This window comes from Mustela lutreola, chromosome 6, assembly GCF_030435805.1.
Source record: "Mustela lutreola isolate mMusLut2 chromosome 6, mMusLut2.pri, whole genome shotgun sequence".
NCBI classification, from domain to species: domain Eukaryota; kingdom Metazoa; phylum Chordata; class Mammalia; order Carnivora; family Mustelidae; genus Mustela; species Mustela lutreola.
Window position 1 is genome coordinate 3,469,455 of NC_081295.1, and position 17,945 is coordinate 3,487,399.

General features: G+C 39.6%; 1 protein-coding gene across 7 annotated transcripts in view; it reads left to right on the forward strand.

The window, feature by feature from the left end:
• Positions 1–17,945, forward strand: part of PDE10A (phosphodiesterase 10A) — a 569,171-nt gene that overhangs the window by 532,109 nt on the left and 19,117 nt on the right. For 6 of the 7 annotated variants that reach the window (XM_059176573.1, XM_059176572.1, XM_059176571.1 and 3 more), the window contains one exon: positions 2,187–2,359. The exons of the other annotated variant lie outside the window; for it this stretch is intronic. In XM_059176573.1, coding sequence (XP_059032556.1) covers positions 2,187–2,359 — 173 coding nt within the window. The remainder of the gene's footprint in view (positions 1–2,186; positions 2,360–17,945) is intronic. 7 annotated transcript variants of the gene reach the window in all.

Consider the following 17,945-nt stretch of genomic DNA (forward strand, 5'->3'; position numbering starts at 1 on the left):
CTGCACTGTATGTTGACTAACTAGAATTTAAATTAAAACTTTTTAAAAAGAAAAGTAATAAAAGAAAGAGTAAATCCAAAGTGACCAACACCATATACAGATCCTTTAACATGGGTCTCCATTTGCCACAGAGCATGGAGACTTGTGAGTATCTGATAAAGTGATGTGCTTATGGGTGACACACTCAACACACAGTTGATAGATAGATGATAGATGGATGATAGATGATCGATAGGTAGATTAGATAGATAGATGCAGTGAGTTTAGAACTCTGTGGTCCTGGAGAGAATTCTAGAACCCAGGCCAAGAAGTTCCTATTTAGAGAGATTTTAAAATTTTTTCAACAGTATGATAGAATATTTTACACACTGTAATTTACTGGTTTGTTAGTGATAGAATAAAGCATAAAAACATGTGTCACATGTGATTGCTCTTCAGACAAAGCGCCCGGAGCCAATGTGTGCGGGAGCACCCACCAGACCTGCCTGTGTGAAACGCATTCATGATTTGGGAACACAGGTGACGAGGCATTAAGCATTGAAACAGAGACTGCTGCATTGCTTGAGTTAGGATCAAATGCAAGCAAAGCAGATGACATAGCAGGAGTCAGAGGCAAAAAGTTATTTTCTTTTCTCTTCCTGCACTAAAATTTTGGAGAGTCGATTTCAGCCACCTCCCCAGAGCTCGAGTCCCCACCCTTGTCCCCTCAGTTACGAACCGGCCTGTGCCTGAACCCTCCATGCACAGCGCGTCCTGCATCGTCCCCATTCTGTCCCCAGGGTAGCTGAGCGTCAGGGCTGCTTCCGTGTGTTGAGCTTAAGTCTGTCATCACGTCTACCCTCTGGCCCCCATCGTCGCTGCAAAAGCTCCTTCTGATGAGATTACGTTACTAAAAATGACCAGGTTCTGTAAGCACTGCAGCTGCTCTTCAAGGAAAAATATTGTTGATGCTTCAGCAATTAACTTCATTTCAGTTAGACATCAAAGAGTTATTTAAATTTTTTAATTTGAAAGTGAAATCATGTGTTTGAAAATGTTTTGTCAATTTAGAGCATCCTACAAACGTAAGGCCTTCCTATTATTACTGTCAGGAAAATAACCGACTAGAACCAACGGCATTTGCTGTATTTATCATAGGATAACATAAATATTTATAAAACCTTAAGAGTGGGTAATAAAGATTCTGATGATTGAAAATGGCACATGAACTACCTTTTCAGAGTAATAGGAAGGAGGCAGTGTCCTAGTGAGATGTCTGATTTTTTAATAATTTCAAGTTTTTAATGCATTTTGTCAGTCAAAAAGTATAAATTAGAGCAAGTGAAAATCAATTAGAGTACGCCTATGCTGACATTATAATAATGAATAATTTTACAGTAATTGAAGAGCCACAAATAGAGTGCCTCTTTATTATTTAAGTCTTTTTGGTTTAAACCAAAACAACCCATGTTTATCTCAGTTGCAAATAAAGACTTGAGAGTCTCAGTAACTGTGAAAAGTTCTTAACAGATTCATGTGCATGTGCGAAAGAATAATTGTGAAGAGACAGAGTCCAAATGCCCCGTGCTCTGTCTTGTCCGGGTGATGGTCTGCTGCCCCTCCCGTGACGACAGCCCCAGAGTGTGTGCGCCTCAGCGACTTGTGTTTTATGGAAAAGGTGGTTACCTGTGGGGAGAAATTTTAATATGCCTAACAAAGCTTTATTTTGAGGTTGTGGGACGCTTTCTTCTGTGATCTGGAGAAAGCAGTTTATTCTTCATTCGACTTGCTGACGTGGACAAAGATATCCATGATTATTATCATTGATTTCTAGTCTCATATGAAAATGGCTAAAGTTTTAAATTGGTTTAAAAAGAAATGCCTTAAATATTTTAACACTTTCTAGTTCTTGAATTGCTTCCTGGAAATACCCAAATGCTAGCTGCGTTCTTCAGTAACTGGGATTCTGTGGCAGCGAGTGACGTTGCCGTGGCAGACGATCCGTGAAGGGAAGCTTCACTGTCGAAGCTTAAAGAGAAACTGCCACGTTGATTTCCATTAATCACTGCAAACTCTTCTTCTGTGTCCCCCAAACCTGTCACTGGTGGGCCAGATGCCATTGACTGTATTGTTTGAGTACCTGCAAATGTCGGAAGATGAGAGCCTGTGCTTGTTATTGGTGGTGTTTATTTGTGTTTTTTCCGTAGCTGGAAGGGCACAATATCTTCTCCACCCTGAGCTCCAGTGAATATGAACAGGTGCTTGAGATCATCCGCAAAGCCATCATTGCCACAGACCTTGCTCTGTACTTTGGAAACAGGAAACAGTTGGAAGAGATGTACCAGACCGGATCGCTAAACCTTAATAATCAATCACATAGGTAAAGATCCTTTTTAAAAGTTTAGAAGCCTAGGAAGTATTATCTGGAATAAATGTATACTTAAAAACAGAAATGTAGCTTAGCATAAATTTATATTTGGAAGAAGGAATGTAAAAATATTTATGTGTTTTCTTTTTGTTTTACATGTATTTTATATTCATTTTGCATATTTCTTTATTTGACAAAATTACGGAGACTGAATTGTGGGGATATATTAAAATATGAATTGCAATTTAAACTGCTCGTACGGGAATGGGTACTTTTTTTTTAAGATTTTATTTATTCATTTGAGAGAGAGAGAGAGACACACACACACACACACACACACGTACACACACACACACACACACACACACAACAGAGCAGCAGGCAGAGGGAGAGGGAGAAGCAGGCTTCCTGCTGAGCAGGGAGCCTGACATGGGGCTCGATCTTGGGACCTGGAGATCATGACCTGAGCTGAAGGTAGACTCTTAACCATCTGAGCCCCTCAGGCGCCCCAGGAATGGGTACTTTTAAAGAGAGGTCACTTAATAGGAGAGGTCAGGCCTCTCCCTGAATTCAATTCAGTTCAGTCCAGGTTTTGGTCATTAGCTTCAAGGACTCAAAAGCAAATAAAAATGGATTCATTTTTCAGAATCTGGATCTTACTGACCAAGCTAATGTGATTGATTTATAAAATTGGAATTCGATTTTATTCATCTACAAATGTATGTTCTAGTTACAAGCATCAGAAAATTGGCATTCAGTGTGGTCAGATCATTTAGGAAAACAAGTGACAGTCAAAAGTTGGCTTCGTGGGCATGGCGTCAGAACACGGAGAATTAGATTACTTACAACATTCCAGTGGATCAGGCTAAATTCACCTGGTTTGTCTTAACTGCGCCGGCATGTTGTGCCTAACGAACTCAGGACTGGATTGGTGTGTTCACTGTGAAGCTGTCTACCATCTACGTGTTCCTTCTCTTCCGCTGGCTAACTTGCCTGCTCTGCTTGTCAGTCGGTAGGTGTGACCACCAGCTAGGACTGAGCACTAGGACTTTCCCTTTACTGGGCCCACGTCTGACCAAGTTCATTTTAAGTGATGCCATCTTTACGTGGAGATGTGTGGACATTCATTTACTGGTCTCTTCTAGTCTCGCTGAACTTGGGTTCATAGTCTCTTGTTTGGGCGCTTTGCATTCTTCCTCCGTGATCCATTAAGTACTGATCATAACATTTTTCTTTAAGAGAGTCTGTTTTAAAGTTTTTAGAAGCAATCCACTGAGGTAACACATACATAAAACTTTAGATTTACAAGTGACTATAGATATGTAATAAAGTTTGCCTCTTCAGGAATATTACATCCATATAATACAATGATATCCATTCCTTTGGTTAAATTACCATTTTGTGTGATTATTTTACATCAAAACATGAGCAGGTCCAGATTTTGCAGAGTCTGAAACTTACACAATTTTGGGAACCCTGTTTAGGGAAAGCAGAGATACTTTATTTTTCCCTAGGGCAGTCTGCACACATTGCCAGGGCCTCCCAGGGTCATGGAAGGGGTCAGCGTCATGAGGGGCTGCAGAGGTTCTTCCCACACATCTTCCTCCGCCTACAGCCCAAGGGATGCTCCTGACTTAAAACCATCGTGCGTTTCTGACTGCAACGGGTTTTGTGGTGTTCTTGTCCACAGTTCTCTTTATTATGGCAGCTATAAGATTGGGAAAATATACCCTGGATGAACGTAGCCTTTGGCTTGCTGAAACCCATGTACGTACTTTTTTTTTTTTTTTTTTTTTTAAGATTTTATTTATTTATTTGCCAGAGAGAGAGAGATCACAAGCAGACAGAGAGGCAGGCAGAGAGGCAGGCAGAGGTCAGGGGGAAGCAGGCTCCCTGCTGAGCAGAGAGCCGGATGCGGGGCTCGATCCCAGGATCCTGGGATTGTGACCTAAGCTGAAGGCAGAGGTTTACCCCACTGAGCCACCCAGGTGCAGGTGCCCACTTTTATTTTCAAGGTTATAAGTAAGAGTCATTTAATTAGTATCAAATCTCTTACATATTTTTTTAAGCAAAATGATTATAATAATAATTATTTTAAAATAGAGAATTTAAGAATAATTACAAATAATAGATTTGGTGCTTAATGGGTGTGTGTGTGTGTGTGTGTGTGTGTGTTAGTGGTGTATGCTGTAATAATAACAGTTAATAATTTTAAAGGTAATGCATGTTTGTCTTAATTCAAAGAGTGCAGAAGTATACATAAGAAGAATATTCTGTTATTCTGCACTCCATGCCCGCATTGTGTTGGGTATAATATCATCCCGTGCACTTTGCTGTGTTTATTCAAAGTTCTGTGTTGGGGGGGTATCTGTGTGTGTGTACATAATATATATATACACACAAATATACTGTCCTCTTTTTTTAATAAAAATGTGATTATACCAGGTGCACTCCTTTTTTGCTAAGGGTTATATAACATCTTGTATGGAATACTATATACCCCATACTATATAAAAGCTTGTTAAACCCTTCCCTGATGGTAAGATATTTCTAGAATTCCACAGTATAAATAAATCTGCAGTGAACTTACTTATTTAGGCTTACCTGCTGGTCCTCTAAGAATATGTTCTGTGTAGTGTGTGATGCTAGAAATTTATTAACATACAAGCATAGTAACTTTTCTAGAAGGGTTGTGGAAGTTCACAGTCCTCCGAACACGGGGTGGAAATCGTTGCTCACTGACTGTGGCATTTCCCGGGAGCTCCCTGCACTACAGATTGCTTCGTGCTTCTTGGCTGTTTACCGTTCCCGCTTCTATGTATGTGTCTGTTGAGAGCTTTTGAGTATTTTTTGTTGAATTGTTTACTTTTTTTATGAATCCGTTTGCATTATATATTTTATTAAGGGTACTAAAAGTTTCTCTGTTATATGTTACAAATATTTTCTTCAGGCGACTTCCAAAAACTTTATTCAGATTTTCTTTGGACTGTGAAGAAATCTCATTTCCTGAGTTCAAATCTCTCGTTTGTTTTTATCGAATCTGGTTTCCCGACAAGCAAGACAGAGGATCAAGTTTCTAGCTCCTCGGGCACATCCATAGGACTCCTCTAACTAACGCCCGCCGTTCCCGGCTGCTCAGCTTCCCTGGAGCAGGCGGCGTTTGGTCCTGGGCGGGCCGGGCTTGTGTGAAGGGGCGGCCTTCCGCCCTGAGCGAGCCGGGCATCCCCAGCTGCCCGGCTTCACGGTCGTAGATCATCCTTCTCCCCAAAGACCTGCTGCCAGTGTACGTGTTTCTTAAGGCCGTATCTAAAAGTGCTTGGCAACAGTAAAATCCTCCAGAGGTTACAGTTTAAGTGACCAATTATTCTGAGGGGCAGCAGCATTTTTATAGTTCTGATTTTCATAGTTAGAGCTTAGTTCTTCTGGATTTATGTCTTTTATTTATTCCTGGTGGGTCACATCAATGCCATTTAATTAATAACCCATTTTTTCCACTGCTTGAAGTTTTTATAGACATTAAATAATTGTTTGGAGTCCTTAAGTCACTTAAATGCTAATTAACTAATCCTCAACTGTGTGCATACTGTTTTGATTACTGTAACTGTGTTGAAATTTATCATACCTACCTGGTAAGATATCTTCCTCTTTCATTTACCTTCTACACATTTTAGGGAAATTGTTACTTAATAAATGCATTTTTAAGTATTTTTATTACAATTTTTCAAACTTGCAAAAAAGTATAGATTATATTGAGATGTACAACTTATACCACTACATGCATTCAGCAATTGTTAGCATCTTACCGTACGTTTCTTTCTTTTTTCAATGTCCACCTTGAATGTAAGCTGTAGACCTCATGACTTTTCTCCCCCTCGTCACGAACACTTAAAAAGACAAACATATTCTGCTGTCAGTTAACAGCCACGTAGCACTTTGATGATGGCTACGTTCCTTCTTCACTTGAAAATGGAAGCGTACGGTCTTCAAAGACGTTGGCAACATTTTACTGTCTGTCTACACAGGTCCTATCACTTTCTTGGTAAAGTCATAGGGTCGTTTTACAGATTTTAATCACTTGTAATTGTATTTTTCCCCATTTTTAACTGGAAATACAGCTTCCAGTATAAATAAAGTTATGAATTTCTACATACTTCTCCGTTTTTCTTTATGTGTTTAGAAACTTTATTCGGTGCTTACACATTTAGATTTGTTATGTTCTCTCCATGACTTACCATCTTATCAATGTGAAGTTAATTCTCTTTTTCTGTCTGTAATACTTCTTGCTTTAAAGTTTTCTGTGTTAATAGCCCACCGGCTTCCTTACGCTCCTGTCCCATTGACTCCTTTCCTTTACTGGGCGCCGTCTGTGTCTTCGTATGTAGTATGGGTCTCAGTCCCAGCGGTGGTTGAGACCTGAAGTCACTGATTTCCGGACGGACTATTCATTCTTCTTGCATGTAATGTTACTATACGTGATTGCTGATTTATTATCTTACTTGTGGTCTCTTGAGCCTGTTCTCTGTCTCTCCTTGCCTTCCTTCATCTGTGTCAGCTCAGTGTTTCCTTCGGCACTTCTACTGCCTGTCGTCATTGTGTCTCTTTATAGTTTAGGTGGTTACTCGTGAGTTTACAGTCTTCATTTTTAACAGTTGTTTTAAATTAATATCATTCCATTTCCATACAACATAAAACCTTAAAAATAATCCATTTATGCCCCTTTTTGTCTGCTCTGCCCTCGTTAAGTGGGATACTCATACCTTTGTTCTGTATCCCACATAGATGGCTAATATTTAAAACTGAATAGTCAACTGAAGAATATTTTATTAAAACTAACCTGTCATATTTTCTCACACATATACCATTTCCAATGCTTCACAGCTATTTGAACAGTTCCAGATTTCTATGTGGTATCATCTTACTCTAGTCCAAAGAACTTCAACATGTCTTAAAAGTGTGATGACAGCAGTTTCTTCCAGCCATTTTATTTTGGCTTCACTCTTCAGATGTTTTTGCTGGATTTGCGATTCTAAGTTGGCAGATTTTCTTTTGAAAGTGTCCGGTTTTTCCCTTCATCTTTTAAGTCAGTGGCCATTCCTGTTGTTATGCTACATATAAATGTCTTTTTATTCTGGCTGCTCTGAAGAGTCTCTCTGTATCTTTGGTTTCTAGCACCTGGTCTATAAAGTCTGGACTTCTGGCTCTTGGTCCTGCTTGAGGTCCTTCCTCGGAGGTTTCTGGGACTATGGGCTGCTGATTTCAGTGAAGTGTAGAAAATTTTCCACCATTATTTTTCTTCAAATATTTTTTTCTGTCTTATTTGTCACTAAGCTTCGGCAGCTCCAGTTACATGTGGGATAGATCATTTATGATTTCTTAGGCTGTGAAAACTCTGTATTATTTTTTCAGTCTCTTTCTTCCCTCTGCCTCCGTTTTGGTAGTTGGCTGCACTGTGTCTTTAACTCCAGATTCTTCCCAGCCTGTCGTTAACTCCATCCAGTGGTGTCTTTATTTTATGTAATGTGTTTTTCAGTTCTAAGATTTATTTTTGGTTCATTTTTATAACTGTCTTAACATTCTTATCAGTTCACTCTTGATATTGCAATACATGTTTTTTTTTCTGAAGATTCTTTGACACATCAGGGATTTAAAATTTCTTGTCCACATTTCACCATCTGAGTTTTCTATGCATCTGTTTAGTTGACTATTTTTTCTCTGAATCATGGAATACATTTTTCTGCTTCTTTATTTCTATATTACATTGTGGATAATACGTTCTGTCATCTTTCTGGATTCTGTTATCTTTCTCTACAAACAACTGACCTTTATTCTGATGGCCAGTTAAATTTCTCATGGATTGCCCTAGACGTATGAAATATGTGTATTTAAGCATTTTTAGGATGGTTCTGTTTCTGTTTTGACCTTGGTCCTTGGGCCACAAAGGATTTGAGGGAAACAGGAATGTGATTTTGGGAACCATCATCCCTGTGGCTCTCTCATGGTTTCACTTGTGAATTCTGTCAAACATTTATAGAAGAAATAATATCAATCTGATACAAAATGTTTCTGAAAATGGAAATAAGAATCACTTACCACCTTATTTTATGAAGCCTGCATAATCCTGATACCAGCATCTGACAGCCATATCACAAGAGTAGTAAATTAAAGATCAGTCAGTATTCCTCATAGACATAGATGCAAAATTATAACAAAGTATAACAAATTCAGCCACATATTAAAAAAATAATAAAGCATAACAAGTGGATTTTATCTCAAGAATAGCATTTGCTAATTAATATAATTCATAGGAATACAATAAAGAAAGAAGAAGGGGCGCCTGGGTGGCTCAGTGGGTTAAAGCCTCTGCCTTCGGCTCAGGTCATGATCTCAGTGTTCTGGGATCGAGCCCCAAATCGGGCTCCCTGCTCAGTGGGGAGCCTGCTTCTCCCTCTCCCTCTGCTTGTGTTCTCTCTCTCACTATCTCTCTCTGTCAAATAAATACATTTAAAATTTTAAAAAGAAAAGAAAAGAAAAACAAACACACATTGAGAAAGGAATAAAAGGCCTAACAGTTGAAAGGAAAAAGTAAATCTGTCCTTATTTTTAAATCACATGCCATTTACTAAAAAAAGTCCTCAGGAATCTCCAAAAAGTCTGCTAGACTTAGTAAGTGCATGTTTACATGATACGTGATCAACATTTTTTAAAAAATCATTTATTTTCAGACACGAATAACTGTCATTTGGAAATTAAAGTTAATAAAGCAATTTCACTTGCTTTGTCATTTTTTAAATGACACACTTGAATAGATTTAACATGATATATAAGTCTCTGTACTAAAAATATGGAACATTTCTGAGAGAGCACTGTATGAATAGAGTGATAGGTCATGATTATGAGTTGCAAAAATCGCTGTTACTAAGATACCGATTCTCTGCATATATTCCTCCAAAAATGTAATTTTGTAATTCCAATTGAAACCCTACCAGGGTTTTTTGTAGACATTGACAAGCTAACCTCAGATTTATGAAGAAATACAAAAGATCTAAAATAGACAAAACAAGGAGCACCTGCGTGCCTCAGCCAGTTGGGTATCAGCTTTCAGCTAGGGTCATGATCTCAGGGTCCCAGGATCAAGCCTGGCATTGGTCTCCTGGCTCTTCAGGGAGCCTGCTTCTCTCTCCCTCACTGCTGCTCCCCCTGCTTGTGTGCATGCCCATGTGCACTCTCTCTCTCAAAAAATAAAATAAAATATTGAAAAATAAAATAGTCAAAACAGCTTTGTCAAAGCAACAGCCCAATTAGAGAACTTAACACTACCTGATTTCGAGGTTTGCTGTAAAGTACCAGTAATCAAGATAGTGTGTATTGGTGTTCGGGTAGACAGATAAATTGGTGGAACAGAATATGGAAGACACACTGTATAGCCTATTGGTTTTCAACCAAGGTGTCAAGAAATTCAATGGAGAAATGGATAGTCTTTTCAACACATGGCTCTTGAATTACTGAGGTTTCAGTTGGATGATAGACTTAAGTGTTAAAGTTAAAATTATAAGAATTTCTAGAATAAAACATAGGAGAGAGTCTTATGATCTTTGGTAGGCAAAGATTTCATAGCACACAGAAAGCACTAACCTTCAGAGATGTTGGTCAGAGGCTACATGCTTTCCATTGTAAGATGAATAAGATCTGGAGATCTAAGGTCTAGCATGGCAATTATAGTTAATAATACTGTATATTATACTTGCAGTTTACTAAGAGCATAGATCTTAAGTTCTCCTCATACACACTTAAGTTCTCATCATACACACATGCAAAAATGACTATATGAGCTGATGGATGTGTTACTTTGAAATCATTTCACAGTGTATACATGCATCAAGTCATCACATTGTACAACGCAAATATATACAACTCTTAATGGTCAATCTTACTCAGTGAAGCTGGAAGAAAGAAAAGGAAAGCACTAATCTTCAAATGAACAAATAATAGATTGGACTTTATCACATTAGGAACTTAAAATCTTCAAAACAACCTTCAAGGAAGTGAAAAGCCACACAATGTGAGAAAAATAATCTCCATATTTAGGACTTCTCTAACACTTAACAACTCAATAATAGGACAAAGTAAAAATACATGAAAGATTTACCTTTTAAATTTTAAGTAAAAATGTGAATGGCCTTAAAGGAGGCTAAAAGTTAATACAGTTGATATGAAGTGAAGTTCAGTGTATGAAATGCCTCTCTGAAATGTCAGCATGTGGGAGCAGAGGCTCCTGGGGGATTGGCCAGAGGGGTGAGAGAAGTGAGCAGAAGCTCAGAGAGACCTCGGTTCCACGACTATGGATTGTTAACATGCCAAACCTGGGCCAAGTGTTGGATTTGAGCAAAGAACAAGACAGCCACTTGCCCTGCTCTCGCCCAATGATTCCAGGCTAATGGAGAGATTGACACATCAATGAAATAACTTCATGGTCCATGATTTAATTATAGTGGTGCCAAGTTTGATAAGGATGCAAAGGGTGCTTGATTTTATCTGAGGGAGTGGAAAGGCTGTGGAGAGAGACTGGGGAAGAACAGCCAAGTCACTGGTCCAGCTTAGTCTGGGCCATGAATATCCTCAAAATAAAATTGTGTTCTAGGAACTGTTATGGCTGAATTGTGTCCCCTAAAAAGTTCCTGTGTTGAAATTCTGATTCCCAGAATGTGACAGTATTTGGAAAGATAGCCTTGAAGGACTAATTATATAACATGAGGCCATATGGGTGGGTCCTAATCCTGCATAGCTGATGTCTTTAGAAGAAGAAATTTAGATACAGACATGACAGGCAGAAGACCATGTGAAGACACAGGGAGAAGATGGCCATCTGCCAGCCAAGAAAGGAGACCTGGGACAGACCCTTCCCTTATGGTCCTCAGTAGGAACCAACCTTGCCAACTCCTTGATCTTGGACTTCTGGCATCCAGAACCATGAGACAATGAGTTTCTGTTGTGTAAGCTACCAAGTTTGTGGTACTTTATTACAGCAACCGTAGCAAACTAATATAGAGGTCTACATGATTTTTTTGTCTTCTGCAATCAAAATTGTCCAACTGACCACAGGGCCAATAGACTTGACTTTGGGGAGGGAAGATCCTGGCCAGGCCTAAACACTTCACTGGGGCTTCCTGGGTAGCGGGCAGCCCCATTCTGGGCCTGTTTGGCGTCCGTGTCCCATCGCATCCCCACCCAGGTAAATTTGCACAGACGCCTGTCTTCCCTCTTGGATGAGGAGTGATTATGTAAGGAGACATCTTCCAGGCCATGGTTTCCTGATGTTCTAACCTTGGATCAGGGATAACAGTCCTGCAGGGAGGACTGGGGGTTCACTGCTGGGAAGAGAAATCCTGGGACTCTTACCTTTCAGCTTCTCGGTACAGTGGATTCCCCACCCATGACTCATGCAAGGTATCATGGAGAAAGTAAGTTAAGAGAGTCATAACAACCATACTGGAAAGCAGTTAAGCTCATTTTCACAATAGCATTACATAAAATCAGAAACTCTGCATGCTTTCTATCCTGTTTGTATTCACAGCTGCTGTGAACTAATACCTAAGCCAGTGGGACAGGGTTATCTCAGTGTCCTGACTCAAGCTGGGCACATGTGGGCACATGGGCTTAGATGCAATGTAGGAGGCTTTGAACTTCACCAGAAAAAGCCATCATCCTACTGTTCCATTCCTTGGAGGCCTTGAAATCCCACGGTTGTCTGCCTTTTCAGTGAGGACATCATCAGAGCTGGCCTGTGCCAATGAGAAGAGCAGGGACCTTCAGCTAGCCAGACTCAAAGTGATTCTGAGAATGAGACTCACTGTGTCCTGGTAAGAAGAGACCGGGGGGCTATTGGGAAGGTGAGAATCTGTAGATGTGGCCTAGAACTGAATGGTTTTCCACTCCCAGTGTTTCTAGGCTGGAGCACTTTTTGCAGCAGAAAGACTTGGACAGATGGCATTCAGGAAGTCCCCAAGAAGTGAGGGGAGGGTTCAGCTAGAAGAAAAGCTCTACCATAGAGGACAGGAGTCAGTTGATGCATCATGGGGGGTTGAGGAGGGCCCAGGGGCTCATGCAGCACACCCAAGAGTCAGAAGCCGGGAGAGCTCCCCATCACCCAGTGCTCAGAGGCCAGGCATTCAGTACCTCCAGGCATATCTGCCTTTCCATCTGTGTGCTAACACTTACTGAGTACCAAGTGTTTGTAAAGTGTGATGCCAGCAGTAGAGGAGAGCTTCAAGAGAATTATCCTTGGGTATCCCTGTGCAAGAGTATTATAAGTTTTCTATTTTACTTTAGGTCCAGGATCCATTTTGAATCGATTTGGGGGGAAGAGTTTAAGGTCTGTATATAGAGTCGGGGTTTTTTGGTTTTTGGTTTGTTTGTTTGTTTTGCATGTGGATGTCCAGTTGTTCTAGCACCCTTTGTTGAAAAGACTGTCTTTGTTCCATTGTATTGCGTTTGCCTCTGTCATAGGTGATTTGCCTATATTTTTGTGGGTCTATCTTGGGCTCTGTTCTCTTACATTGGTATGTTTGTCTACTCTTTCTCCACCTGCCTCACTATCTTGATTACTATAGCTTTACGGTAAATCTTGAAGTTAGGTAGCATCAGTCCTCCAACCTCATTCTTCTTCAATATTGTGTCAGCTATGCTGGGTCTTTCGCTTCTCCCTATAAACACGTATTTAATTCTGGGGAGAGGGGATTCTCAATGTAAATAGTAATTTGTTTTTTATTTCAAATTTCTTTTTTTTTTTTTTAAGAATTTATTTGTTTATTTGACAGAGAAAGAGAGGGAAAGTGCAAGCAGGGGGAGTGGCAGAGGGAGAAGGAGAAGCAGGGAGCCCAATGCAGGACTCAATCCCACAACCCTGGGATCATGACCTGAGCTGAAGACAGACCCTTAAACAACTGAGCCACCCAGATGCTCTTATTTCAAACCTCACTTGTTCACTGCTGGTGCATAGGAAATGACTGCCCTTGTATCCCACGACCTTACTGTAATAATTAATTAGTTCCAGAAACATTGTTATTGATTCTATCAAACTGTCTGCATTGATAGTCATGCCATGTGTGAAGAGTTTTAATTCTTTTCTAATCAGTTTGCCATTTCTTTCTTTTTCTTGTCCTATTGCATTAGCACAGGCTTCCAGTACAGTGTTGAAAAGGAGTGGTGAAAGGAAACATTCTTGCCTTGTTCCTGATCTTAGTGGGAAAGTCTTGAGTTTCCCACAATTAAGTATAATGTTAGCTATCGATTTTTTAATAGATATTTATCAAGTTAAGGAAGTTCCCCCCTGCCTAGTTCACTGAAAGCTTTTATCATGCATGGCTTTTGGATTTTGTCAAATGCTTTTACTGCATCTACTGACAGGATATTGTGATTTTTTTCTTTTTAGTCTCTTAATATGATGGGTTACACTAATTGAATTTTTTCAGTACTAAACTTGACTTACATACCTGGATCAATCATAATTAGACATGTATAATTCTTTTTATACAGTGTTATCTTAGATTTACTAATATTTTGTTGAAGATTTTTGCATTTAGGCTCTGAGAAGTATGAGTCCGTAGTTTTCTTGTAATGTTTTTGCATAGTTCTGGTATCAGGGTGATGCTGGCCTTATGGGATAAGTTAGGAAGTGTTTCCTCTGCTTCTGTGCGCTAAAAGATATTATAGGGAATTGATATAACTTCCTTAAATGTTTGGTAGGATTCACCTTCTGAACCCATCCAGGCCTGCTACTTTCTGTTTTGAAAGATTGTTAATTATCAGTTCAACTTCTCTAATAGTATAGGCCAATTTGGATTATCTTTTTCTTTTTATTTGTTTCAGCAGATTGTATCATTCAAGCAATTGGTCCATTTCATACACGTTATTCCTTCCTTATCCCTTTAATGCCTTTGGGATCTGTAGTGACATTCTCTCTCATTTCTGATACCAGCTAGTTGCATCCTCTTTTTCCTTAGTTAGACTGCCTAGAGACGCTTATTGTTTTTATTGATATTTTCAGAAAACCATCTTTTGATTTGGTTGTTTTTTCCTCTATCAATTTCCTGTTTGTGAGTGCACTGATTTCTGCTGTAATTCTTGGCACTTCTTTTCTTCTGCTTCAGTTGGATTTAATTTGCTCTTCTTTTTCTAGTTTCCTGAAATAGAAGCTTAGATTATTTAAAAATTTTACATCTTTATTCTTTTCTATTGTGTATGTTTAGCATTAATAAATTTCCCTCTAAATACTACTTTCCCCGCATCCCTCAAGTTGTGTTTTCATTTTCATTTAGTTATAAATATTTTAAATTTTTTCTTGATTTCTTCTATGACCTGTGTGTTATTTGGAAGTATTTTCTTTGTTTAATCTTGGGTATTTGGGGGGATTTCCCAGCTGTTTTTCTACTATTGCTATCTAGTTAATTCCATTGTTGTCTAAAAAGCACGCACTGTATGATTTCTACTCTTTTATTTATTTTTTTTTTTATTTTATTTTTTTTTTTTTAAAGATTTTATTTATTTATCAGAGAGAGAGAGGGGAGAGAGCAAGCACAGGCAGACAGAATGGCAGGCAGAGGCAGAGGGAGAAGCAGGCTCCCCGCCGAGCAAGGAGCCTGATGTGGGACTCGATCCCAGGACGCTGGGATCATGACCTGAGCCGAAGGCAGCTGCTTAACCAACTGAGCCACCCAGGCGTCCCATGATTTCTACTCTTTTAAATTTGTTAAGGTGTATTTTGTGGCCTGGAACCTGTTCTGTCTTGGTGAATGTTCTGTGTGATCTTGAAAAGACTGTGTTTTCTACAGTTGTTAAAGTAGTCTACAGATGTCAATTATATACAATAGTTTGATGGACTTGCTGAATTCAAACATGTCCTCACTGATTTTCTGCTGTCTGGATCTGCCCCGTTTCTGATAGAAGGGTGTTAAAATCTCCAGCTAGAATAGTAGATTTACCTGTTTCTCCTTGACAGTTCTGTCAGTTTCTGCCTCACAGATTTGGATGTTCTACTGTTAGACACAGACGAGTTAAGGATTGTTACATCTTGGAGAACTGTCCCCTTCGTTATGATGAAATGGTCCACTTTACTGCTGATAACTTCGCTTTGAAGCCTTTCCTTTCTGAAATCAACATAGCTGTTCTCATTTGCTTGTGAGTAATGTCAGTCTGGTACCTTCATTCATTGACTTCTAATCTCTGTGTGTCTTTATATTGAAACTGGGAAGACAACATTAGAGTCAGGTTGGGTCTATTCTAATGACCTCTTCTAATTGGTTTACTCAGACCACCGACATCTGCAGTGAGTGTAGACATGGCTGCATTCGTATCTGCCATGCCTGTTACTCTTTCCTGTTCACGTTTGTTCTTTGTTCCTGTTTTTGCCTTCCACGCTTTTCCCACCTTTTGTAGCTTTAATTGATTATTTTATGTGATTCCATTTTTTCCCCTTTCTTAATATATCATCTATATTCCTTTTTCTTTTTACCTTTTTTTAGTGGTTGCCCTAGAGTGAAAGATTTTTTTCAGATCCCAAAGCCAATAAGAACATGAAGTTTTGCTGAATATATTTAGATGTAAGGAAAATTGAATTAAAACCATCCTATACCACTACATGTTCAGTAGGATGGCCAAAATTAAAAAGACCCTCAATACCCAGGTGATGGCAAGGGTGTGAAGCTACTAAAATATTAACAGGATAAAATGTACAACTGGTTTGGAAAGAACTTTGGAGTTTCTTAACTAGCTAAGGATCTGCTTGCTTTGTGACTCCGTTCTCCGGTTACTCAAGAGAAACGAAACGTATTATTCACACAAAGACTCAGACAAAAATGTTAACCGCAGCCCTATCCGTAACATACCTAAACTGGACGCAGCCCAGGTGTCCAACAGCAGGTGCATGGATAGAGAGTTTCTGGTATTTCTACAGTGGAAGACTGTTCTAGTCAGCAATTTCCAAAATTAGGAACTGCTGACTCATGCAACAACATGAATGAGTCACATAGACATTTTGTTGAGTCAAATAGTGTATACCTTATGAAGACTTTTTTTTTTTTTTTAAGATTTTATTTATTTACCTGACAGAGAGAGATCACAAGCAGGCAGGGAGGCAGACAGAGAGAGAGGGGGAATCAGGCTCCCCACTGAGCAGAGAGCCCGATGTGGGGCTCCATCCCAGGACCCTGAGATCATGACCTGAGCCCAAGGCAGAGGCTCAACCCACTGAGCCACCAAGGCGTCCCTGAAGACATTCTTATGATGCACAGAATGAGCCAAACGAATTAGTGATGCTGGTGGTTGTGATAGAACTCAGACTGACAGTTGTGGGCGTCGGGTGAAGGGCACTGAGTGGGAAAAGGGCAGGAGGGGTTTCTGGGTGATGAAGACGTTCCTGGTCTTCATCGATGTGGTAGTTTGAGACTATATGTTGTCATTGTCCTAAAGTTTATCCTTCAAACATATGTATTTCATTCTATATAAATTATACCTAAATTAAAGTATGAGAAATTCAGAAATACGGCTCTGTAGTAAATAGGAAACATCTTTTTTCAAGTGTTTTGTCCTTAAGTGAGATAGAGTATGTCAATTCTATCAGTAAGTCTTTAGATGAAATCATTAAAAAAATAAATAGAATGGTTTTTAATTCACCAGATGAGACCAGATCTCCTTTCTGAGGGGATTAGGAGTTGATGAGCTCATAGAGGCAGGCCACAGAACACGTGGTTGATGAGTAGGCTTTTCACTAAGCTTAGAATTATCAGTGCACGAGTAGTCCCACTTTAGTGTGGGTTTGGTGGCCTTCCCGAGATCTCCTTGTGGGGATTCTGTATTGATGTATGAAAGGCATTGCACATTTGAAGCCATTTCGTGCTGTCCTTCAAGATGGCAGGCATAGTGTGCGGTTGCAGTGACTCTCCTGCAGGTTTAGAACTGCCCTCACGGCTGTAATTGCACACCCTTTTCTCCATCTTCTAGAGCCCCTTCTTGTGCTCGAGTTAACATGGACATCATTTCCCTAGGACTAGGTGTGCATTCCACCAGCCATCTTGTCACTGCTGTGCCGCTCACTCCTGACACTCCTCAGGCCATCGCCTGGATCAGGACAGCTGTTCCTCCAGGAGGCCTGCAGGTGGCCGATGCATTTCACTTCAGTGGTCGACTATAGCTCCTCTGGGCACTGGACAGAAGGGATGGGTATCAACTCCGAATGTTGCTAGCTTTTTTATCTCACTCCTAATTTTCTTGCTCGAGTAATTTCTGCCCAAAAGAAGCAGGAGCCACTGCTGTCTTCCCTGATTGCGCTGGCCATTAGTTCTGATGTTGTCCAAGGGGCAGGGGTCTCCCTTGCTAGCCGGTCCATATTCACAGTAGCAACTGGCTCTTTGCAAACTGTTTAAAACAGATGCTTCACAAGCTATTTTTTTTTTTCTCTATTAGTTAATGGGTAGTTTATAAACTGGAAATATATATTTTTTAAAAATTTTATTATTTCTGTTATTTTACTGTTTACCTTTGCTTATCAATATAGTGTCTTTTTTGATGATGATTTCCTGTTCCCTTTTAGAGATTCTCTTTTATA